Raw genomic sequence first — 25,471 nt, forward strand, 5'->3', positions numbered from 1 at the left:
ATTTGGAATGAAGCTAATTCTAGACAAATGGCTGGGCAATGCTTTTCTAGAGGAGGTGTCATTAGAAGAGAGATCTAAAATGAAGTAAATGAAATGAGTCACCTCAAAGATCTGAGGGAAGAAATATCTCTAAGCAGAGGGAACAGTTCGTGCAAAGGCCCCTCAGGTGGGAATATGCTCAGCATGTTCAAGAAAAACAGTTATAAGGTTAATGTGGCAGGAGAAGGCACTGAAGAGAAAGTGGTCAAAGAGTTTGGAGATAGATGGGACAGAATCACTGAGTCCTTGTAGGCTCACATGCTCTTAGAAAGTTTAGATTTCACCCAAGTATGATGGAAAATCTTGACCATTTCACTGGGCCAGCAAATGAATGATGTCATTTATGTTTATAAAGACTACTGGCTTCTGCATTGGGAGATAGGAGGATTCTCTGCTGCTGTCGATCTAAGACAAAATTATCTCTTGCCAAAGTTATTACAGTGATCTTCCTTCTTCCACAGGTGATATCTTCCTGGTCCCAATGCAAGCCAGTGGTCTTTATAAAGCATAAATGACATCGTGCAAATGAGCTGACTTGGTGAAATGGTCCAAGATTTTCCATCAGTACTAAGCCGAAATCGCAACCTTCTAAGAAACATGTAAGTAGAGCTTCATCCGTGACTTAGCGATCCCCGTCCCCATCTAGCTCTCCAAATCTCTTTGACCAATTCTCTTCAGCGTTCTTCTTCCTGCCACATTAATACCTTATAACTGTTTCCAACATGCTGAAGACATTCCTTCACTGAAGTCTTTGCACAAACTGTTCCTCAGCCCCTGAATGCCCTTGCTCAGGATCTTTCAGAAGTGACTCATTTCACTTCATTTCCAGATCTCTTGTACGAGTTGACACCTCCTCCGAAAGATATTCAGCTGGATTTCGGTCCGTTAGCCACATCTCCAAATAGTTTGCCATCATGCACCAATTTATCCAGTTCTTCCTCACATCATTTATCAATCTCTAAAATTGCCATCATAATAAATTACGAGTATTTCTCATATTTCGTGTCTGTTGCCTTCAATGAATTTCATACATTATGAGATGCAGGTGAAATCTTACTTTGTGCCATATCCCCAGATACTTCTAAATTTGGATTAGGTGTCTGAATCACCATAGGCTTATACAGTATCCATTAGCTGAATAAATAAATCAATGAGTGTAGATTTGCCAACTCATTAATCAGCCGATTTCCTCATGGCATACAGATCTTCTTATCTCCTTAATGTTAGTTTCAGTGGAGATTGAGTTAGTACACTCCAGCCGCCATGTAAATGAATGCAATAGAAGGGAGCACCAGTTCATTTGTTGTGGCTCACATGTTTTCAAAGTGAAAATGGTGCCTCGACTGAAATCTTGACACCGATATCTATAACTCGCAGGTTAGACTGCTGGTTAACAGGCGGAAATTTACTGGAGACTGAAAAAAGGCCGAGTTACCTTTATTATTACTTTCTACAGCAAATTTTGTAGCAGGCCAGGAGGACATAGAAAGTCTCACACCTTTCAAAAAATACCGTGGCGTGCTTTATTAAATCATTGTTATCAATAAATTTAACACAAATCTAAAAACAATTTAACAGGTTTTCAACTCTGGCTTAACATTAAGCTCAGGTGCGGGAGGAAACACTGCCAGCCTTAACTCCCAGGTGAGGCGCACACATACCGGCATTACATTTTAACAGTTTTCACATCATTTTACTGTACAGCCAGGACGAAGCATTCGAAAAGTGAGATCATTGAACAACGTGTTTAAAATCCAAAGTTGTTATTATCACATGCAGTTTTACTTCCGATCATCTGCAATGACTTCCCTTAGCGGTGGATTCAGGGGTACGCAGGTCAGGTACCCTTCAGCATATAGAAATCATTAATGTACACAAAAATTTCTTCCATTTGGTTTGGAAGAGCGAAATACCTTAAAGCCCCCATCCTTGCTCTTATAATACTCTGCCGTTTCCTTAGAGTTTCGAAAAGAGAGCATCTTTCAAGAATCTCCTATGATCTTAGATCTAGTGTCGCACTCAAGAAACGGAGCGAAAGCGGAAGTAAATTCTCACAGTTAAGGATCATGCTCATCTCTTATTATTTCATTACAATATAATCTGTGGGTTTAACTTCTGGGATTCATATGAGAGAAAGCATCATTCAGTGCCAGAAGATTTCCAGTATAGCCAGGTATTTCAAGCTTATAGTGCTTCGAGCGTGGGGAAGGGAGCATCGAACTTGCAAACCTCATCGCGCTCACTAAAATATTATTCAGAAGCCTTTACAGTTCATCGGCGCAGATCATTTCCTGTGTATTCAGAATGGCGTCATAGAATGTTTCAGTCCTTATCCACATAGCATGTTCATTAAATGCCATGGGACTTCCACTTCAGATTTTTGACACTTCCAAATCGTCAAGATAAATTCTTCATCAGCGCCTCTCAGTTCTAAGCGGAGCGAGTGAGAAAAATGAAAGTTTGAATAGCGATAACCCAAAGTGGAAGATCGTCTATTAAATCGCATAGTGTCAAATCAACAGAAATTCATTGAAAAGATTATTTCAATTATGCTTAATGGTAGGTTAAAGAACTAAAGATCTATCTTCAACGCAGGTGAAAGAAACTCGTATCTTTTGCGTTCCTATGCAATCTTTCCTGAGAACTTAGGTATTGTAGTGGATGGTTAAGTTGAAAGGTCAATAAAATCCATAAATCGTTAGAAAGACACATGGAACATACTTAGAGCAAAATTTGCATTCCCTCTGGAATTCAGTTCGCAAACTAGCTCTTGTCTTACCATCTGGATAGTGCTATGCCATCACATTTCAGTTAAAAAGTGAACTTGAAATCTGAGAGAAGCTCTTCAGTTGAAGAAGCGAAAGAGTATTACCACATTATACTTTTTTTCTTTCCTTTAGTCCATTAAACTTACACTCATTTAGTAAAATTTCTTTTAAACTTTTGTAATAAGTGAGGGGAAATTATTCAAAGCATATGGAGTGGGGAGCAGTATTGTCTTGTGCCAATCTCTTCCGCTGCCTAGAATGAGTGAGAAACATTTTAGTAAAAAGCGAAGCATGACGTAGCTGACTTTCCGAATTCCAACAATTGGCTAAAGCTCACGCGTAGTCTACTCTAAATCTTTGCTGCATTGCGAATCGGATTCGTAACTGCGCCATGTATGCTATGGCAAGCGCTTCTGTTCCTGACTCCTGGTAATATCAAAATCACCCAAGTTAGTCTTGCCAGAAAGAGATTCAATTCAGTTCGGCCCATGACTTCTTATCTTAATGCGGTTAGTTCTGTAGGTCACTATTTCACCCTATTTCTTGCCTTCAAAAAGAGTGAAATAATAAGAAATCAAAACAATACTCTTAGAACTCATCGACTTGCAGAACTATCAGCATTTATTCGCGGGAGAGATTGATTAGCGATTCTTATCTTCCTCAAAGTTCCCCAAAGCAGAAGGATCTCATAAGAATCGGTTAACTTTGCGAGACTCACTCCCTCGAAGATTCATCAAGTAGTCATTCTGTGAGATCGTATTAACTGACGCTGGAGGTGCGTTAATAGGTCACATCCATCGGATGGGATCTTAACTTATGGGCGAATCATAGACGCATACAGTGTCTGTTGCGTAAATGCAAAGACGAATATAAAGCAGCGGCTCTTGATATAGGATCATGTTCTGTAGCAGATATAAAGCATTCCACTTTATAATGAAAGATCTTGCCATGATTCCGCTCATCATATCCTCAGCTGGAATAGTCTTTCCTCTTCCGAATGCTCCGCGGTTTTCACTGTCCCTTCCAGGTATTCTGACTCCTGCTTTATAAATCTATTTCTTTTACAGGATGGCAAGCGCTTAAAGGCAGAATATGTCACTCATTTCGATACCCCCTGATTAGTCATCACATGGTATGTGTTTTGGATGCTCCAGCTATTATTTCAGTGCGGAATAAAAGAATTCACTGTTGGAATGAATGAAATAACTTCAAATAAGGATACTAGCGCAGTGGCCAGTGAATTAGCGGTCTTTCATGCAAACAGTGGGTACCTATCTTCATTCACTACAGTACTAAGATCACTCATGAATTCAAACTCATAAGTGGCAGGAATCAGCTTTTAGACTCTCATATCTAATTGAAAATGTTAAAGTTTTAAATGAAATTTATTTCAATATAGATGGATTAGCATGGACTGCCTATACAAAGCCATGTTTAGTTTTCCATGGCTTCTTGATGCAGCATTATCTCAACCTTTATATTCTTTGTCTTCTTATCTACATTAGTATTTGAAATCAGTAGTAAAATCCTAGCACTTTCTAGCCATTCATAGTAACACTATTATTATAAATCAATACAAAGATCATAAGGTACTAAAGTTACACCTTTCTGCTGATTACACCCCTCTTCTGAACTTCCATCCACGCAATGCGCTGATAATATCACAAAAAAATGTAGATTATGACAGAGAGAGATAAAGAGCCCAAATTAAACTTCTGGTCTACTTAGTGATAGATTATAGCAGCAAAAATAGGTACCTAGCTAGTCTAAAGAGACTTCTCTGAGATAAATGCTCCAACTCCCTTGCCGTAGCTCTTCTAGCTCTGACCGCTTCAGCCTGTTAGCAGCCACAGCAAAGCTCAACGCAGCATCTAAGCATCTTCCGACTCGAGCTGGTCACCACAGCCTTTCAGCGTACCCAGGCTGATCATACCCAATCTCCAAATCCCAAGTATGACTTTAAACGCAAATCCGAAATGAGCTGAGTTACTGATTTATAGCCTCAGACTGGTGTAGTACCAGCGGTTTCGAGCAATAAGTAATGTTGTGCATCCTGCGCCACTGTGAATGAATGCGTGAGGGCAGATGATCAAATTCACCAACAGTAGGCTGCGTCCAAATAAAGAATGCTTTGAGCGACCTGCTGCACTCAGGCCAGGCGGCAAACACAATGCAGCTCGTAGAAGTAAGAATTAATAAAGATAGCGCACGCAGATCAAGTCTCTTCAGGATGGGGAGGCCAATAGACTGCCCGTTAGGGAAAAGAATAAGAGAGTTATTTTAAATTATTGATCCTGGGTTCTGGAGTTCAAAGCCATTTAAAAGAAAAATAATGTTACAACTGTGCTGATATGTAATTATATCTGCATTATAGATACTAGCAGACTTCATAAGTTGATTAGCAGTAGGCTTGTCATTACATTTTTCGAAAGACAAAGAGTAGTCAAGCACATATTTATTATTGTTACAGAATACAGCATTTGTCAGATGGGCAAAATGTTATTAAAAAAATAAAACAAATTTATATGCACTTCTTGCATTCTGAAAAATGTTTTTCCTGCCCAGCTGGCCACCATCATAGTAGAATCTTCACCCATCTCAATTAACCAACTAGGCAGAAAGACATTTTTTCAGAATGAAAAATAAAGAGTGCATATAAGTTTGTTTTATTTTTTTTTAACTAGCAAGATTTTTGCCCATCTGACAAATGCTTTTATTTATTCTTTGCATGTTCATGGCAACTGGTAATAAATATTGTGCTTGTTTCTCTTTTGTCTTTTCAGAAAAAAATGTAATGACAAAATACCTTTAATTAGCCTATGGCCTGGGTCCTTATGTCAAGATATAATTACATATCACACGGATTTGTGACGTGTGGCTTTCTTTTAAAGAGTGGCTTTGGACTCAGAACAGTCAATAATTTAAATAACTCTCTTGATTGTTCTTTCTCTTTAGGCAGACGCCCAGTCCTCCACGGTGTAATCCTTTTTCTCCTTTTATAGCTTAATGAGGCCTCCCATCCCTGGGGAAGGGGGGCTTTGATCTGCGTGCGTAATCTTTGTGCTTCTCTCTGAGCTGCTTGGTGGTGTTTGCACTGCTTTCGCCACCATGACGAGTGCAGCTTGGGGTCATCACTTGCTCTTGGCTGGACACAGCCTGCTCGTCTTCCCTGCTGACCCAGCTGCACTTTGGTTCTTGTGGGAACTACAGACCCCCTGATGTCTGCCCTTCACATTCATTCACAATTGGCCTGGGAAGTCTGCTGTGCAGTACTCAGCTTCACTGGTGCAACACGTCCCAGTCATCAAATTTTAGCTATTTTCATAATTCCACGTTAGGGATATGCTGGAAATTTGGAAATTTGGGTATGATCCACGCCACAAGGACACTAAAGAAACTGTGGGGGTATTAACTCAAGTCCAAGTGGGAAGGCTTAAGTAAGATGAACTTTATTAAATGCTTAAATGCTTACGTTGACTTTACTGTGGCTACCCAACAAACTGATTCAGAGCTAAAGCCTACAGCAAGGAGATTGGGGCAGCCTATCTCAGAGAGATCTCCTAAGGCCTTAAATTTTCTTTTACTTTTTTCTATCTACTCACTAGTAGGCCAAAAGTTGAGGCTTTGGGCTCTTTACTCTCTCTCTCTGTCATAATCTACATTTTTTGTGTGTGTCACGCATTAATGGTGGATGGAGTTCAGAAGAGGAAGATTGGCTTAATCATAAGAAAGGTGTAACAGTACTATATGATCTTTGTGGTGATTTATAATAATAGTGTTACTATGAACCTGGCCCAAAAGTACTAGGATTTTACTCTGATTTCAAATACTAATGTAGATAAGAAACAAAGAGAAAATATTAAGGTAGATAATGTACATCAAGAACCATAAACTAAACATAGCTTTGTATAAGCAGTCCATGCTAATAAATCTATTTAAAATAATTTCATTTAAACTAACATTTCAATTAGATATGAGAGTCTAAAAACTGATTCCCTGCCACTTGGAATTTAATTCATGAGAAGTGATCTTAGATTACTAGTGAAAATGAGATAAATTACTGTTTACATGAAAGACCACTAATTCACAACCCTCTGCCTAGCATCACTGTTTAGTTATTCATTCAATAACATTGAATTCTTTATTCACTAAATATTAACTGGGCATCCAAAATTTTATACCGATGACTACAGGGGGGTATCAAATGAAATGACACTTATTCTGCCCTAAGAGCACTTACCATCCTGTAAAAGAAATAGATTTATAAAAGGAGTCAAGTACCACAAGACAGGCAAAGAAAACCCCCACAGGCATTCAGAAGAGGGAAAGACTATTCCAGCTGAGGATATGATGAGCAGAGTCATGGCAAAGATCTTTTCATTATAAAGAATGGAATACTTTATATCTGCCCTAGACTTGATCCCTATATCAAAACCACTACTATGTGTCTTTGCATTTACCAACAGACACTGTGTGCATCTAATGATTCACCCATAAATTAGGATCCCATCCATTAAGATGTGACTATTAAAACACCTCCAGCGTCAGTTGCAATGATGTCCCAAAGGTGACTTCTTGATGAATGCTTCAGGGATGAGTCTCACAAAGTTAGCCATTCAGCTATAAATCCTTCTACTTTGGGGAACTTTGAGGAGGCTAAGAAATCACTATCCCTCCACAGGTAAGTCTGATAGTTCTGAAAGTCAATAATTCTAAGAAATATTGTTTGATTTCTTATTATTTCCTCTTTTGAACAAAAATAGAATAAGTAGTGACCCTAAGAACTGCCACATTAAGACAAAATCATAGGCAGACAGATTGCAGACTCTTTCTGGCAAAGATAGCAGGTGACTTGTGATATATTAGGAGGTCAGGCAGGCCTTGCGCCATAGCATCCCTGGCCTTAGTTACAGATCCATTTCACAATACAGCAAAGATTTAGAGTAGGCTTCTACGGTGAGCTTTAGCCAATTGTTGGAATTCAGAAAGTCCATACATCATACTTCCCTTTTTACTCGTATTTCTCCTCCAATTCTAGAGCCTTAGAGATTGACACAAGAAAATATACTCCCACTCCATATGCTTTGAATAATTTCCCACACTTATTATTAAAAGTTTAAAGAGATTTTGCTAAATGAGTGTAAGTTTAAAGGTGAAAAGAAAAAAAAAAGTAAATGTGAATACTTTTCCTTCTTCAACTGAAGGGCTTCTCTCAGGTTTTTCCAGTTCACTTTTGTGCTGAAATGTGATGGCGTTGCTATATCCAGGATGACCAAAACAAGTTTACGATGCTTAGTTCAAAGGGAATACAGTTTTCTCTAATATGTTTGTGTCTTTTCCCAACATTTTTATGGATTTTATTGACCTTTCAACTTAACCATCCCATTTGGCCTAAGTTCTCAGGAAAGATTGCATAGGGCTTAAAGATTTTTAGGTTTCTTTCCCCTGCATTGAAGATAGATCTTTAGTTCTTTCCTACAGTAAGCATAATTGTAGCTCTTTTCAATAATTCTGTTATTTGACTTATACATTTAATGAACATCTTCTTTTGGGATATCCTTATTCCTTTCATTTTCTCACTCACTTTCCACTTGGAATGAGAGAGAAGCACTGAATGAAGAAGGTATCTTAACAATTTGGAAGGTATCCGTCTAGTGGAAGTCCATGGCATTGTGGGCTATGCTATGTGAGATGGGACTGAAACATTCTCAGACACCATTCAACACAAATGATCTGCACCAGTGTTCTTAAAACTCTGAATATTTTAGTGAGAACGATGAGACACAAGTTGTTCTCCACTCCCACACTTCAGCTTATAACTTGAAATATAACTATACTAAATCTACTTTCACAACTGGTGTTTCTCCATATGAATCCCAGAAATTAAACCCTGGACTATGTGTAATAAATAATAGAATGACATGATCCTTAATGAGAAAATTTACTTCCTTTTCCTTCCATTTCTTGAGTGCAAGAAGACTTTGAGATAAGATCATGGAGATTCTCAGAAAGATTCTCTCTTTTCAAGCTTCCTAAAACAACAGAGTACTATAAGAGCTAAAGTTAGGGGCTAGGGTATTTCCTTCTTCAAACCAATGGAGAAAAATTTTGTGTACATTAATGACAGGAAGTTCTATACTGAAGGGTACTTTGTTGCAATACCTCAGAATCCACCATAAGGGGAAGGTGTAAATGATCAGAGGGTAAAACCATGTGATACTAACTCTTTTCTTTGGTTTAAACACGTTGTTCCGATGATCTCACTCAGTGCTTCATCCTGGCTGTGCATTAAAATGATGTAGAAAGCTTGTTAAAATGTACCAATGTGTGTGCCTCACCTGGGACCCAAATGTCAGTGTTTTTAAAACTCCCACACCTGAACTTAATGTTAAGCCAGAGTTGAAAACCTGTTAAGTGTTTTAGATTTGTGTTAGATTTGTGAATGTATGATTTAATAAAGCACCACAGTTATTTTTGAAAGGTGTGAACTTTCTATGTCCTCCTGGCCTTGCAAAATTTGCTGTAGTAATTAAAGGTAACTCATTTTTTTCAGTCTCCAGTAAATTTCCACCTGTTTCCAACAGTCTAACCTGCAAGTTATAAATGTCAGTTATCAAGGTTTTGGTCAGGCACCATTTTCACTAGCTTGTGTTATTAAATGAACCCCCAACGGTGCTCCCTCCTGTACATTGTTTACATGGCAGCTGGAGTGTCTTGTACTAACTCAATCTCCACTAGTAACATTAAGGAGGTAAGAAATCTACATACCATGAAAAATCAACTGATGTGAGTTGGCAAATCTACCTCATTGATTTATTTATTCAACTAATGGATACTGCGTGTCGCCTGTGATTCAGGCACCTGTCCAAGTTCCAAAGGTCTGGGGATATGGCACAAATAAATTTCCTGCTCTCATGTGTATAAATTCTGATGGAGGCAACAGACAAAAAATATGAAAATATAAATTATTTGTGTAAATAATAATTTTAGAATTGATAAATGATACGAGAAAAACAGATCATGGTGCATGATTAACAAGCTATTTGGAATGAAGCTAACTTAGACAAATGGCTGGGCAATGCTTTTCAGAGGAGGTGTCATTACAAGAGAGATCTAAATGAAGTAATGAAATGAGTCACTCAAAGATCTGAGGGAAGAACATTCTAAGCAGAGGGAACAGTTTGTGCAAAGGCCCTCAGGTGGGAATATGCTCAGCATGTTCAAGAAACAGTTATAAGGTTAATGTGGCAGGAGAAGAAGTACTGAAGAGAAAGTGGTCAAAGAGTTTGGAGAGGTAGATGGGACAGAATCACTAAGTCCTTTAGGCTCTGCCATGTTTCTTAGAAAGTTTAGATTTCGGCCCAAGTATGATGGAAAATCTTGGACCATTTCACCAAGTCAGTAACACGATGTCATTTATGTTTATAAAGACCACTGGCTTGCATTGGGAGATAGAGGATTTCACCTGTGGAAGAAGGAAGATCACTGTAGTAGCTTTGGCAAGAGATAATTTTGTCTTAGATCCGACTGGTAGCAGAGGAAATGCTGACAAGCTCTTTTAAGATGCAACGTGCAATATTTTGAAGGTGGAGAAAACAAGACCTCCTGGTAGTTTAGATTAAGGATGTGAAGTCAAAGGTATGAGATAAATTGAAATAGTAATATTAAATATGTATGAGATATAAAATAAATTGGGACACTGTACAATAAACAGAGATTACCAAGAGGAAAGGGCATATTAAGTGAAGAAACAATCCAGATACCGGGTGTTGATTTAGAACAAAGGAGACGGGACGGACAGAACTCCAAGGGACCAGGAGAGGTTCACTGCTGTCAGAAAGTAAGAAATGAGGTAGAAACTGAACCTGAATAAACACACAATAGGCTCTCAAGAATTATATGCTGCTCCAGTTACAGAAGGTTTGCCTCTGCTGACAGTGATGGAACCAGTCTACAGAGAGTCATCCATTCTCCCTGTTCCCCGATCAACAGTTTATGCCGTGATCCACGGCAGTGGTAGCCATGTTTGAGGATCAGGGGTTCTGACCCCATAGCCTATTTAGGGACACCAGTGAGCTAAGACAAATTCTGTGTGTGCCAGCCAAGTTAAGGTGGGGGTTGCACAGCAGCCAGCAAAGCATGGTGCATGAATTGCAAAATATGTTTTCCACTACAGTGTCCACTTGAATCAGCACCACCAGCCACCTGAAGGCATCTCTTGACAGTCTTCCATCTCTGAGGGAAATAGTAACCTATTTAAACCTCTCTTTTCAAAACCAGTATGTTTTAGGGTACATTTATCTTGTCTATTCTTGGATTGCATGCAATTTATTTCTCTCTTTATACCTGAACAATTATCTTCTTTTATTAGAGAATATGAAGATAGAAAAAGTTCCCCAATGCAATGGCACTGAGACAACTGACTTCATTCTTCTGGGACTGACAAGCCGACGAGAGCTGCAGCCCATCCTTTTTGTGGTGTTTCTCCTGATTTATCTCGTCACCGTGACAGGGAACTTTGGATTGATTTTATTAATCAGAATTACTCCCGGGCTGCAAACCCCCATGTACTTTTTCCTCACCCATTTAACATGAGTGGATATTTTTTATTCCACTAATGTCTTTCCTCAGATGCTTGCTCATTTCCTATCTGAGAAGAAAACTATTTCCTACGTGGGGTGTCTGATCCAATGTTTTGTTTTTGTGACTCTGCTCCTTACTGAATATTACATGCTTGGTGCCATGGCCTATGACAGGTACATGGCGATCTGCGGTCCCCTGTATTACAGCAGCAGAAGGTCCAGGCCACTTTGCATCTGCCTGGTCACTTTCCCCTACCTCTGGGGTTCTATGGTGGGCACAATGCCGGTGATATTGACCTCTCGCTTGTCCTTGTGTGGACCCAACACTATCCACCATTTCTACTGTGCTGACCCTCCCCTCTTAATGTTGACATGTTCTGACACTTACATAAAGCAAACATCCCTATTTGTGTCTGCAGGGATTAACCTCACAGGTTCCCTACTCATCATCGTCGTCTCTTATGTTTTCATTTTCATCACCATTATGAGGATCCATTCCAGTGAAGGGCAGCGCAAAGCCTTCTCCACCTGTGGCTCCCACCTGACGGCTGTCACTATGTTCTATGGGTCCCTATTCTACATGTATCTGAGACCAGCAAATCAGCAGTCTGTTGAACAAGGGAAAATTGTGGCCATGCTTTGCATTTTTGTGAGTCCCATGCTGAATCCATTTATCTACACCCTGAGGAACAAGGATGTGAAACAGGCTTTGAGAAGAGTGTTTATGAGAAACCTTGGTATAATGGAGAAAAGTTCCATTTTGACACTCTCCCAATGAATACTAAAAAAAGAATCTCAAAAACAATCAAAAGTATCCCTTGTTGGTGGTGCCTGAATGCACTTCTCTGGAATAAGAATGATGTTCTTTATGTACGCATAGCTTGGCATCAATTGAGAGTCTAATGGAAAAAATGAATGGAAAAGAAATTGGAAATGATGATTGATAGGAAACACAAGAGTGGAAGTCAGTTGTTTGTAATAATGCAGGGTCATGTTTTCAGTCTCATTCAAGAACTCATTTCCACTTGGTTATTTAGCAGATAAATTCTTCCTTTCACTTCCTAGGTCATCAGTGTTGAGCATCCCTGAGCCATCTTGTCAGCAAAGAAAGTGCTTTACAATATATTTCCTCGATATGAAAATGACTTACTTTTGTACAATATATTACAGAGTTTCCTTTAATGAAAGCTGATTATCTTCTCAAAAAATCTCATATCTCTAATTTTGGATGTTTGGTCTCAATACATTTTTGGCATATTTTTATGTCTACTTCTCTTGAATATAAAAACATGTGTTTAATTTTTTCAACAAAGAACCTGATATTTTACATTTTAATAACCCAAGGATTTGTTTCATTAGTTTCCTTTAATCAAAACTGATACCTTTATTAATGGGAGATAACCATTCCTGATTTAGAATTTTCATGTCTTACATAAGAGGTTTATATCATTTTGTTCCTACAATATTAACAATTATTTTTCTATAATATTATATGTTACCTTTCATTTTGTGTCTACTCACAAACTGTTTTAAAATAACCACTATTCTACTATGAATGAATTTGTTTTCAGTGTTTTACAACTAAATAGTAGAATAAGCATATTCTAGATTGTTTGATACTCTTTGAAACTGGTCTTTATTTAAGAGCATGATATAACAACATTGATGTGAAACATTTTAGTACATCACTACCTTAATATTTAGGAGAGTGTTTATTTTTCCCTCTTTAGGAAAATCTTTATGCACATAAGTCATTACTTCTGATCAGTTATTGTATTAAGATAGATTTCCAGAGATTTGTTCTTACTTATTTTTATATTTCTTTATTTTTGCATGTAGCAATGTGTGAAATCACCGCCAGCAAAAGAGTACCCTAGTTTCCCTATATCCTCAAAGGCATTGGAAGCATTCAATTGAGTGTGTGTATGTGTGAATATAGTAGATGTAAATTCAGTACAGAAAACATTTATGCAGCAGATATAATTTATTAGAACTTAACATTAATTTATTTTACTTTTTCTCAATTTCATAGTATGCTAGCTACTATGATGGTAATGTTTAAGTTTTTTTTTTTTTTAAAGATTTTATTTATTTATTTATTCTCCCCCCAAAGCCCCAGCAGATAGCTGCATGTCACAGCTGCACATCCTTCTAGTTGCTGCATGTGGGACGCGGCCTCAGCGTGGCCGGAGAAGCGGTGCGTCGGTGCGCGCCCGGGATCCGAACCCGGGCCGCCAGCAGCGGAGCGCGCGCACTTAACCGCTAAGCCACGGGGCCGGCCCCGGTAATGTTTAAGTTTGAGAAGAAAAAGAAAAAAGCTTTTATTTGAAGGAACTTTCTTTTGAGATGGAAACTTCCTGAGTAAAGCAATAATTAGGTTTCCAGATTTAAAAGCAGTAGATAGAGATATTCACGTACACCATGCCTCATTCCTAACAAAAAGTTAAGTACAGCTTTGTTTACTATTGAACATCTCAACCTATTCAGAAGCACAATAATTTTCGGGAGACAAATAATAGAAGTTGTAATTAGAAGAAAACTGGATGATCATCCTATTCAATACTGTTATAGAACAGATTTTTTTGTGTGTGGGGAAGATCAACCCTGAGCTAACATCTGTTGCCAATCCTCCTCTTTTTGCTGAGGAAGATTGGCCCTGGGCTAACATCCGTGCCCATCTTCCTCTACTTTAATTGGACGCCGCCACAGCATGGCTTGACAAGCAGTGTGTCGGTGGGCACCTGGGATCCGAGCCTGCCAACACCGCGCCACCAAAGCCGAGTACGCGCACTTAACCGCTTACACAACCAGGCTGGCCCCTAGAACAGGTTTTGAATCCCTACTTTTTCCTACTTTCATATTCCAATTCTAACATTAATAAATAAAGATCTTTTAATTTTATATCCTGGGATCTGGATGATATTGGAAATATGCACTTTGTTGTTTGTTTGTTTCTTGATTATAAAAGCAATAATTGTTTGTCATGGGGAATTGGTACACAGATATAAAGTTTCACTTTTCCTTAATCCTAGTATTTTACAAAGTTAGCATAGTGTATATATTGTTGTACCGTTTCTTTTTCATAAAAAGCAGTATAAAATAATTTGCCTGTGTCTTAACTGAGAACTTCTTCATTTTAATGTGTGTATAACATTCTAATGCAAAAATTTGTCACGCAATAGTCATACTCTCCTTAGAGTCACAACCAACACACCCTTCCAGGGGTTCTAGTTATTTACAGCCATCATACTGCCTATGCTTAACCGGTTATTAAATGCAGGAGTCCTCACTTTGCACAGTGCTATGGAAACTGAGTTCCATGAAAGCAAAGACACATTTCCAGTCTGTAGATGGTCCAGTTTACCAGCACCACGCAAAATGAGGGCTGCTCGTGTTAATATATCATTTGTTTCCCTTTCCTCAATTATAAAAAAAATCTTAGGAAAATCTCCCAAGTTTCTTATTATACCTTCAGCACGTTTTTAAAATTGGAATGCCTGAGTAAAACTGTACAAACATTTTTGACTCTTAAAAACATAAGGAGAGATGAATTTCCAGAGAAACTGTATAATTTTATTTTTCTAACATCAATGTATAAAAGTGCAGTTTTTTGAAATCTCTTAAATGTAGATACTAGACAGAATAATATTTCAATTCATATTTTTGATTACTAACAATTTATTCATTAATTTTAGCATTTTTGTATTTTTATTAATTTTCAGTTCATAGCCTTTGAAATGCATTTATATGTTGGTGTTTAATGCTTCAAATGATTTCTATAAACTTACTGTATCTTAGTATTATTATCACTTTATCTTATGTGTGACAAAATCTTTGTCAAATTGTTAGAGCTGCTTATTTTAAATTATTTTATGGTCAAAATGAAGTAACTTTTCTATTGGGAATTTCTCAGTCTGCTATTAAGCTCAGAGACATTTTCTTCTGATTATTGAAATGTTTAATATTTATTTGAATTTTGATCAAATTGTTTTTGAGGATTGTTTTCAGTGATTGAATGACTCACAGTTGAGGAGTTATGTGTGGACATGACAGTTCTTTTGGGGGATAGTTGTTGGCAAAAAGCAAATCCAGATACAGATAAGATTCTCTATTTAGATATCTTTGTGGAAACTATATTGCATCATGGACACTGGGATGGTGCAAAAATAAATGTATGTGTACAACTGTTAATAAATAAACAGCATTAATGTGCCAAAGTTGTATGCTTTTCTCCTCATTTATAGGCCACCATCACCTCTCCACCTTTCTAGTAAAAATACTTAACTCACCTGTAACCTTTCAGCCCTAAGCAGTCCTCTCTGTGGCCTCCGTGCCATACATCTCCCCATCGGATCTGGGGACCAAGCTATAACAATACAATTAATACTAAAATATTTTTCCACATTTTTCACATAATTTACTATGGGTATGTGTTGTATGTGTCGCCACATATGATATTGTATATGTGTGCATATTCTTCTAAATTGAACTATTGTATGCATAATTTCTGGGTTAAAAATATCAGGTAGCTAAAAGCACCTGATTTTCATTCTCCTAATGTAAATTTGAAAAGCAAAAATAACAAAGATGGAATTTCTCTACGAGAAATTGAAACATTTAGGGGACCTGCCCGGTGGCATAGCTTCGTCGGCCCGGAGTTTGTAGGTTCTGATCCCGGGCACGCACCGACGCACCGCTTGTCAAGCCATGCTGTGGTGGCGTCCCATATAAAGTAGAGGAAGATGGGCATGGATGTTAGCCCAGGGTCAATCTTCCTCGGCAAAAAAGAGGAGGATTGGCATCAGATGTTAGCTCAGGGCTGATCTTCCTCACACACACAAAAAGAAATTGAAACATTTTAAATCTACATTAATTATAAGAATTTGGTTTAAAATATGTATATAGATTGGTCAAAGAAAAAATAGAAATGGATTCATTCAGTATACAATGAAGATAACATCACAAATTAATGAAAAGTAAAGCGTTGCTTAATAAATAGAAGGAAATGGGTTAAAATGTGAGAGAAAAAGTTATATACAATAGTACAACATACAACAAAATTGTATCTAGAATAACTCAAGGTATTCCTATAATATATGGCCACAAAAAATCAATAACATAATATAGATACTTGCTTATTTAATTTTAGGATGGAGAAAATCCACAAAGCAAAACAAAAAGAGACAAAAATTTTCCAAATAAAAATGTAAATATTCTTCATGTGAAGAATATTGGAAACAACATGAACTGTAATCATCAAGCTGATGTATATATTTCATTTGTTAAACATATATTTCAATTCTTTTTCTGTTCAAATTAAAATAGAAAGCTTGCCTAAGAATTTCAGTTGAGACAATAAAGAAGCAAATTATCTTAAATAATATTTCTTAATATTAATATAAGTACAGTGAAATGGTTACTTTCAAACGTTACTAATCATACATGTAAATGGTTGATGCTTTCTGAAGAAAAATTTACCCATAGAAAAATTTAACAAGGGCTTTAAAAGTGTTCAAAGCATTTAAGTCAGCAATTCCACATTTAGGAATCTATCCTAGAGAAATAACAAGAGGGATATGGAAGTAAATATACGAGTCTATCATAACAACAATAGGATATATCAACATGATGGAATAATTGTTTGCAAGATAAAGTGGAAAAAAATTAACCAAATGCAGAGAACAACTCTCTTTTAATAGGAGATTGCAAGTAAATTTTACTTTCATTCCAAAATTGAAACTAAATTTTATTGCAAAATTTAAAAATCTTTTAGTATTTTTCAATTTGCTTCTCTACAACTATGTATTATTTTTGTAATTAACTTCAAGTATGATTTAATTTTGTGTATTATACCACATTGAAAATAATGTTCACTAGAAATATTTAGCCTATATGAAAATACAAACATACTCTCAAGTGAAAATCAATGTTAAACCTTGCATATGGCAAATGATTCCAATTTCGTTTTAGGAATTAGAAGAATATATACACACACCAATTTATTAAGAAAAATATAAGAAAATTCAAACAGAAGCTGTCCATTGGTTTAGGACACATCACTGACAAATGTTACTTCCTCACCACTGTCTGTATTTTCGGTTATTTATAGTGAACATGTTTGATAGAATCAGCCTTATTCAATCAACTGAGACTTAAGAATAGAGTTCAGTTTTCTAAAACTGCATGTCATCTGAGTGATTTTCTGGAAAATTATTTGAACACAGAGTAAATATACCAGTTGATTTCATGTGAACATTTAGTATCACGGTCTAAGTTAAAATCAAGGCACACAATATTAGAATACCAGACATTTAAGACAATTTAAAGAAATTTTAATATACGTCTCAATATGCAGCCATCTAGTTGAATAATAGTGCATAGATTAATGAAGATGATTTATGTATCTCTTTATATAACCTTCTTTTTTTTTTTAGAATATATCTTTTTTTTTTAAGATTTTATTTATTTATTTTCCCCCCCGAAGCCCCAGTAGATAGTTGTATGTCATAGCTGCACATCCTTCTAGTTGATGTATGTGGGACGCGGCCTCAGCATGGCCGGAGAAGCGGTACATCGGTGCGCGCCTGGGATCCGAACCCAGGCCGCCAGCAGCGGAGTGCGCGCACTTAACCGCTAAGCCACGGGGCCGGCCCTATATAACCTTCTTTACTGAAGATTTTCTCAATAGAAATTTTGAGAACTACTGGAACAGACTTATCTAGAGAATAATGTCACAGACAATTTTATGAACCAAAGTAAGAATCGAGTGTTCTCCTCCAAAAAGATATGTAAACACCTACTTATCTATATACTGTTTCAGGGCCCTCTCAGGTTGCAGAAGCCACTTCACAGACTGTATTAACTCTTAATAAATTAGACCTAACTCAGTGCTACTACATAAAAAGTATACCTAGAATGCTTTATACTATACTGTGCTTGAATTCAATCCATATTCCTGGAAACTCACAAACAGGTGTTGACAGTTTATTTTCAAAACTGAGAATCATAACCAGTATTTATAAATAGACAAAAAGTTTTTAGGATGTGTATGATTCGGGTTGTGGGAGAATTTATAAAATGTTTTAACCTATGTGTGATCTATGTATTTAAAATTTCCCTGAGGTGATTCCAGTAATTAGTCAGGCACCAGAGACATTGTTCTATGCCACACTTGAAGAAATAATTTCATAAGTAAAAAAAAGTGCAAAACTAATCCCCCTGCTTTGAACGTCACTATGGCTCTGTAGACCACCTAACTCAGAGAAGATGGATTTCCAGCGTTTCCATCAGAGTGAGTTAATTACAAGATTTATTCTGAAGTAAGTAAAGATATTAAAGTATTATATGGAATTATTGGATACTGCCCATTTTATTTTTAGAGGTTCTCTGCTAAAGAAAATATTGTTTAATTTCAATATTACAGTTTTTATTAAAACAAGTTGTCTTGAAGGTATTAATTTTGCGGAGAATTTAGCTAATGTCATTGACAGTTCATGAAGATAAACAAATCATGACTATAGAATAGTAGGTTTGTTCTTTGAAGGGAGTCACCATGTCATCACAGACACTTAGTAATGACAAATGAACACATGCTTAAACTGCAATTTTATGAAAGAGATTTCCCTTAATCATTTGCTGCATGGCATGGATCACATCCTTGTTCCTTAGACTGTAGATCAATGGGTTCAGCATTGGGCTCAAAAAAGTATAGAAGACTGCAATTATTTTGGACTCCTCTACAGACGTCTCAGATGGGGGCCTTAAGTACATGCAGCAGAGGGTTCCATAAAATATGGTGACTGTTGTAAGGTGGGAAGCACAGGTAGAAAATGCTGTGTGCCTGCCTTTAGCAGAACGGATCCTCCAGACAGCTGTAATAATGAAAAGGTAGGACAGGAGAATGATGAAGAGGGAGCTTGAGAGAGTAAAACCAGCGACTACAAACATTGCCGTCTTCTTGACATAGGTGTCAGAGCAGGCCAACATTAAAAGAGGAGGGTCAGCACGGTAGAAATGATGGATTTCAAGGGAGCCACAGAAGGACAAGTGAAAAGTCAGCAGTGTCTGAGAGAGTCCACTGAGGAAGCCAAAAGTATAAGGGACCATGACTAGAGAGATACAAATGTTCCTGGACATTCTGGTGCTGTAATGCAAAGGGCTGCGAATGGCAACATAGCGATCCACTGCCATGGAAGCAAGGATATATAACTCAGTGATCACCAGCGCAATGAAGAGAAGACACTGCATGAAGCATCCAGCATAGGAGATGGTCTTCTGGTCTGAGAGGAAATTATGCAGCATATTTGGAGTAATGTTGGAGGAATAACAAATGTCTACAAAGGAGAGGTGGCTAAGGAAGAAATACATGGGCGTTTGGAGGTGGGAATTGGTCTTGATCAGCAGGATCATGCACAGATTCCCTGCCAGTGTGATTAGGTAGATCACCAGCAACACCCCAAACAGGATCTTTTCTAGCACTGGATCCTCTGTGAGTCCCAAGAGAATGAATTCCGTCAGTAGAGTGTGGTTTTGAGAAGACATTTTCTTAGCCCTTGAAAACTGACAGTGACAAAGAAAGTGAGGAATTCTGTCTGATCCAGATTCTGCTTTTATTATTTTATTCCATCCATTTTATCACTTACTTATTGATCTATTCATCTATGAGGAAATTACTCTTCTCTTTTCAACACACACATCAAGATTTCTATGTAAATATTTTCACACTCTATCTCTGTTCTCTCTCTCTATATATATATATACATCTCAAACACGCAAACACATTCACTCTCTCTCCCATGTATATATAATGTATTTACATAGAGTTGTATTTTATATTAATTGATAATGTGTTATAATATTACATATTATATATACATATGTATACATTTATAACTGTCTTCTTGGGGAACTTCATATTTGATATTTTTTCCAAATGTTTTGGGGAAAAAAGCCAAAAAAATGAAAATTAGACAGGAAAAGCAGCACATCATCAACATCATTCAAATGGACAAAGGAAGCTGGATTTCTAGGGTCCCTTGCGCTGTGATGTCCTATTGTTTCAGATATAAAATAGAAGATAAATGTTCAGCACAGCATTTTCTCTTGAAACCTATAGTCGTCTGACTTAATTTCTTAAAGAGGACACTGAATTTAGTGAAATTTAACTCTTGATATATGGCTCAGAAGGTACAGAATGAAGACTTGTTCTCTCTGCTTTATAAATTTACCCACTCATTTATTCACGCACACTGCAAAATTTGATATTTTTCTGTTCTAGGATCTGTAGTTGCAGCAGTGAACAAATTCCCCGTCCTCATGGAGCACATGTTGTAGGAGGAGGAACAGATATTAAACACATAGATAAAAACGTATAACATCATGTCAGTTAGAAGCAAGGATTATGAAGAAAATGACGGCAGGATGCTTTAGATGCAATTTTTTCCACATTTAGAGGATACTAATCTCCACACAAAAGAACAAAATATATTTTTGTGAACAAATGTAGAAAATAACCTACCTGTAAAAGCTGATTTACCATATTTTGTAAAAGCACAGTGGGAAGATTTATAACGTATTTGCTAAGTATATTCCATAGAGTATTTTTTAAATAAATTTTAAAAACCAATTAAAATAGTCTTTGTTCGTCAAGGGCATAACCTTAATTTAATGCTTTGGGAACTAGATTCTCCTTTGAGGCCAATAACCCTACCTAACTCTGGTAGACACTGCTTGGTACTGTGTGTGAGATCTTCAGCACACGTAAAGAATTTAACCATCACTTTTAATACTATGGAAGGAGGAAAATACATGCAGATAAGTTTTGCAATTTTAATATAGTAAAGAACAGGGAATCCCAATCAGAAAGCTTAAATTTTTCTCTATAAACACTGAAATGAGGTTATCTAATGATAGTGAGGAGTAGGAAGGTACAGCAGGTGAGAGATTTGAGGAGCAGAAAGACGAGGAAAGCCACAGACTAGGAAAAATATTCACATTCAGTTATTCTGACAAGGACTTGTATTCAGAATACATGAAGATTTTCCACAAAAAACTGCTCAAATTATAACCATCCTAACCAAAAAAAAAAAAAGTCTATGAGGTGAACAGAGAGTTCATAAAAGAAGGTTTGCGAATAGCCAATAACCACGTGAAAAGAATGTCAGCAACCATAACTGTCAAGAAAATGCAAATTCTAACTACAACTGGATACCACTTCACAGTCACATCAATGGCAAGAATTAAAAAGATTAGCAAGAAAAAGATAGACAATGACAACGTGAAGTAATTGTAAATTTCATAATATGTCACTTGATGGCGTATAAAATAATTTAATGACTTTGGAAAACTGGTTGTTCCTTATAAAATTTCTCGTAAAGTTAAGTGCCATATAAAACTATAGCCCAGTAAGCATTATGTATTTATACAAGAGAAAAGAAGACGTATACCCACAAAGAAACTCAGATATATGTTGACAAATGCATAGATAAACAAATTGTGATATACCCATATAATGGAATACCACTCAGCAAAAAATGAACAAACTACTAATACAAGTTAAATGAATCTCAAAAGCATTGCATATAGAGAGAGAGATTAACTTCCTGAAGGGCAGAGTGATGACCTCCCAAAACCTGTTTCTCCAAAAAAGCAATGAGAACACTGGCAAAAGTTGTCAAAATCAACTCTTGAGAACTCTGGATATTTACCAAAGGCTTGCAACAGTTCTAGGAAAATTAATCCATTTATTCAAGTAAACATGTCACAATGTTGCTAAAAAGAGTGAGCTTTGTGTCTTTTTTTTTTTGGTGAGGAGATCAGCCCTGTGCTAACATCTGCCAATCCTCCTCTTTTTTTTGCTGAGGAAGACTGGCCCTGGGCTAACATCCACGCCCATCTTCCTCCACTTTATATGGGATGCCACCACAGCATAGTTTGCCAAGCGGTGCATCGCTGCGCGTCCGGATCCCAACTGGCGAACCGCTGGCTGCTGCAGCGGAGCACGCGCACTTAACCGCTTGTGCCACCGGGCCCGCCCCGTGTCCTTTTTACATTCCCTATCCCCACCCCTCTCCCTACCTGCACAGCAGCCTTGACAACTTGAATTATGATTTCATGGCTGAGCACATTCGTCAAACTGCACTAAAATTATTATATTTTATTGTAAGTAAATGTACCTGCATAAATTTGATTTAAAGGTAAGTTTCGCTTTCCTCACAGTCAACCAGATCAAATTATTCACTGGATTATTAATACTGAGGTACGAATAAAAACGACAACAGAGGCACAACATTATCGGGGCTCTTCCCATACTTAAATTAAAACAGGACAAGAGCTAACCATTGAAGCTTAATTTGTCAAACCCTTTCTTCACCTGGAAAATTTTTAACTATTACATCAAGGATGGAATCCAGAAAGAAATCTGTTTATCTCTTATCTCTTCTCTTCTCTTTGTTTCTGGTATCAAGGAAGCTGGGATAAAAAAAAAATAAGAAAATGAATGAGAGGACCAGCCCCGTGGCTTAGCGGTTAAGTGCGCACACTCCGCTGCTGGCTGCCCGGGTTCTGATCCCGGGCGTGCACAGACGCACCGCTTCTCCGGCCATGCTGAGGCCGCGTCCCACATACAGCAACTAGAAGTATGTGCAGCTATGACATACAACTATCTACTGGGGGTTTGGGGGGAAAAATAAATAAATAAAATTATAAAAAGAAAATGAATGAGAGAAGCAGCAGAAGAAGGAGAATTAGTTGGATGAAGAGTTTTAAGTAGTAAATAGGAGTGGTCAATGAAATATGTAAAAGCTTTCTCAAGTCTTCACGAGTCTGTTCCTTGCTGAGTATTACATGCTCAGTGGCTTGGCCTATGACAGGGACATGGCAATCTGCAATCCCCCGCATTGCAACAGCAGAATGTCAAGGCCACGTTGCATCTACCTGCTCACTTTCCCCTCCCTCTGGGGTTCCATGGTGGGCACAATGCAGGTAATATTGACCTCTCACTTGTCCTTTTGTGGACCTAATACCAACAATCATTTCTACTGTGCTGGCCCACCCCTCTTAATGTTGACATGTTCTGACACTTACATAAAGCAACCTGCCCTGTTTGTGTCCACAAAGATTCAACTCACAGTGTCCCTACTCATCATCCTCAACTGCTACATTTTCACTCTCATCACAATTATGAAGTCATATTCCAGTGAAGGGCAGCACAAAGACTTCTCCACCTGCAGCTCCCCTGACAGCTGTCATTGTGTTTTATGGTGGCATGTGCATGAGACCAGCAAATGAACAGACTGTTGAACAAGTGAAAAATTGTGGCCGTGTTTGTGTTTTTGTGGGTTCCATCCTGAATCCATTTATCTACAGCCTGAGGAACAAGGATGTGGAACAGGCTTTGAGAACAGTGTTTATGAGAAACATTAGTACAATGGAGAAAAGTTCTATTTTGACAGTCTCCCCATGATAAAATAATGAGTCTCAAAAACAATAAAAAAGATATCCCTTGTTGGTGGTACCTGAATGCAATTCTCTTGGATAACAAAATATTTTTTATATATGCATAGTTTGGGATCAAATGAAAGTCTAATGGAAACAATGATTGGAAAAGTAGTTTGGAAATGATGATTGATAAGAAACACAAAAGCAGAAGTCAGCTGTTTATAATAATACAGAGTCATATTTTTAGTCTCCCTCAAGAACTCATTTCCACTTGATTACTTAGCAGATAAGTTCTTCATTTCACTTCCTAGGGCATCAATATTGAACACCACTGAGCTACTCTTACCAACAAGGGAAGTGCTTTATGATATATTTCTTGAATATGAAAATGATTTACTTTCATATGATATATTACATAGTTTCCTTTAATGAAAGCTGATTGTCTTCTCAAAGAAACTCACATCTCTAATTTCAATGATTTTTCTCGCCGCACTTTGGTATATATTTGAGTCTACTTCTCTTGAATATAAAACCATATGTGTTTTATTTTTTCAAGAAATAACTTAATGTTTTACATATTTTAATTCCTCTATGATTTGTTTCATTAGTTTCCTCAATCAAAACAGAATCCTTTCTCAATAAAGAATACTCACCTCTGATTTAGTATATTCTTCTCTTACAGAAGTTTTATATAATTTTCCCTACTACATAACTAACAGCTATTGTTATATAATTTTACATATTACCTTTTGGTTCCTGTCTACCCATAAATAATTTTACATAATAGTTCCTCAAGTCTGCATGAATTTGGTTTTAATGTTTTAAAACTAAATAGTATTGCAAGAATATTCCGAATTGGTTGATGCTCTTTGAATTTGGCTTCTTTTTAATTGTATAATATAACCGTGTTAATATGACATATTTAGTATGCCACATTCTTTTAATAATCAGGATGTTTTTATTTTTTTCCTTCTTTAGGAAGGAAGAAAAAGACAAATACTGTATGATCTCCCCTTTACATGGAATCTAACAAAACTGAACTCGTTGAACCAGAGACTAGAATGGTGGTTGGCAGGGGTGGGGAAAGTGGGGAGATGTCAGTCAAAGGGTACAAACTTCCAGTTATAAGATGAATAAGTTCTGGGGATCTAATGTACAGCATGGTGACTATAGTTAAAAATACTGTGTTTTTGTACTAACAAGTGCTAAGAGAATGGATCTGAAATGATTTGGCCACCTCTAAGACAACAACAAAAAATTATAATCATGTGAGATGATAGAGTGCTAACTAACCTTATGGTGATAATCATTTCACAATATATAGTTTTATGAAATCATCATGTTGTCCAACTTAAGCCTACACAATTTTACATGTCAATTATATCTCAACAAACCTGGAAAAAAAAAACTAGTCAATAAAATTTCAAGATTAAAATCATAAGGCTGTGTTCTCTGACAACAAACTAGGTTACAAATATGTAACAATGATATATCATTTAAAAGTCCAAATATAAGGTAATTAAGCACTCTCTTCTAAATAACCCATAAGTTAAAAAGTCACAGGGAATATTAAAAAGTATTGAAAACTGAACGATACAAAATACCAAATTTAGTGGGTTTCAGCTTAAGCAGTGTTTTGGTAAA

General features: G+C 37.0%; 2 protein-coding genes, 1 long non-coding RNA gene and 1 pseudogene across 3 annotated transcripts in view; 2 read left to right on the top strand and 2 right to left on the bottom strand.

The window, feature by feature from the left end:
- LOC147911407 (uncharacterized) overlaps window positions 1-25,471 on the bottom strand; it is a 219,398-nt gene that overhangs the window by 21,705 nt on the left and 172,222 nt on the right. The gene's annotated exons all lie outside the window — the stretch shown is intronic.
- On the top strand, window positions 11,184-12,167 carry LOC147911408 (olfactory receptor 5M5-like). Its single transcript, XM_087428117.1, is given in 1 exon segment — window positions 11,184-12,167. A coding segment is annotated over 1 exon segment (984 nt).
- Window positions 17,868-20,202, bottom strand: LOC147911409 (olfactory receptor 5M1-like). The gene has a single exon (XM_087428118.1). It carries the CDS (start codon window positions 19,928-19,930, stop codon window positions 18,983-18,985), a length of 948 nt encoding a protein of 315 aa, XP_087284244.1. The 5' UTR covers window positions 19,931-20,202; the 3' UTR covers window positions 17,868-18,982.
- Window positions 22,558-23,878, top strand: LOC147911410 (olfactory receptor 5M5-like; annotated as a pseudogene).

The sequence above is a fragment of the Ceratotherium simum genome, unplaced genomic scaffold, assembly GCF_057802395.1.
Source record: "Ceratotherium simum simum isolate JZ-2026a unplaced genomic scaffold, ASM5780239v1 HiC_scaffold_43, whole genome shotgun sequence".
NCBI lineage: Eukaryota > Metazoa > Chordata > Mammalia > Perissodactyla > Rhinocerotidae > Ceratotherium > Ceratotherium simum.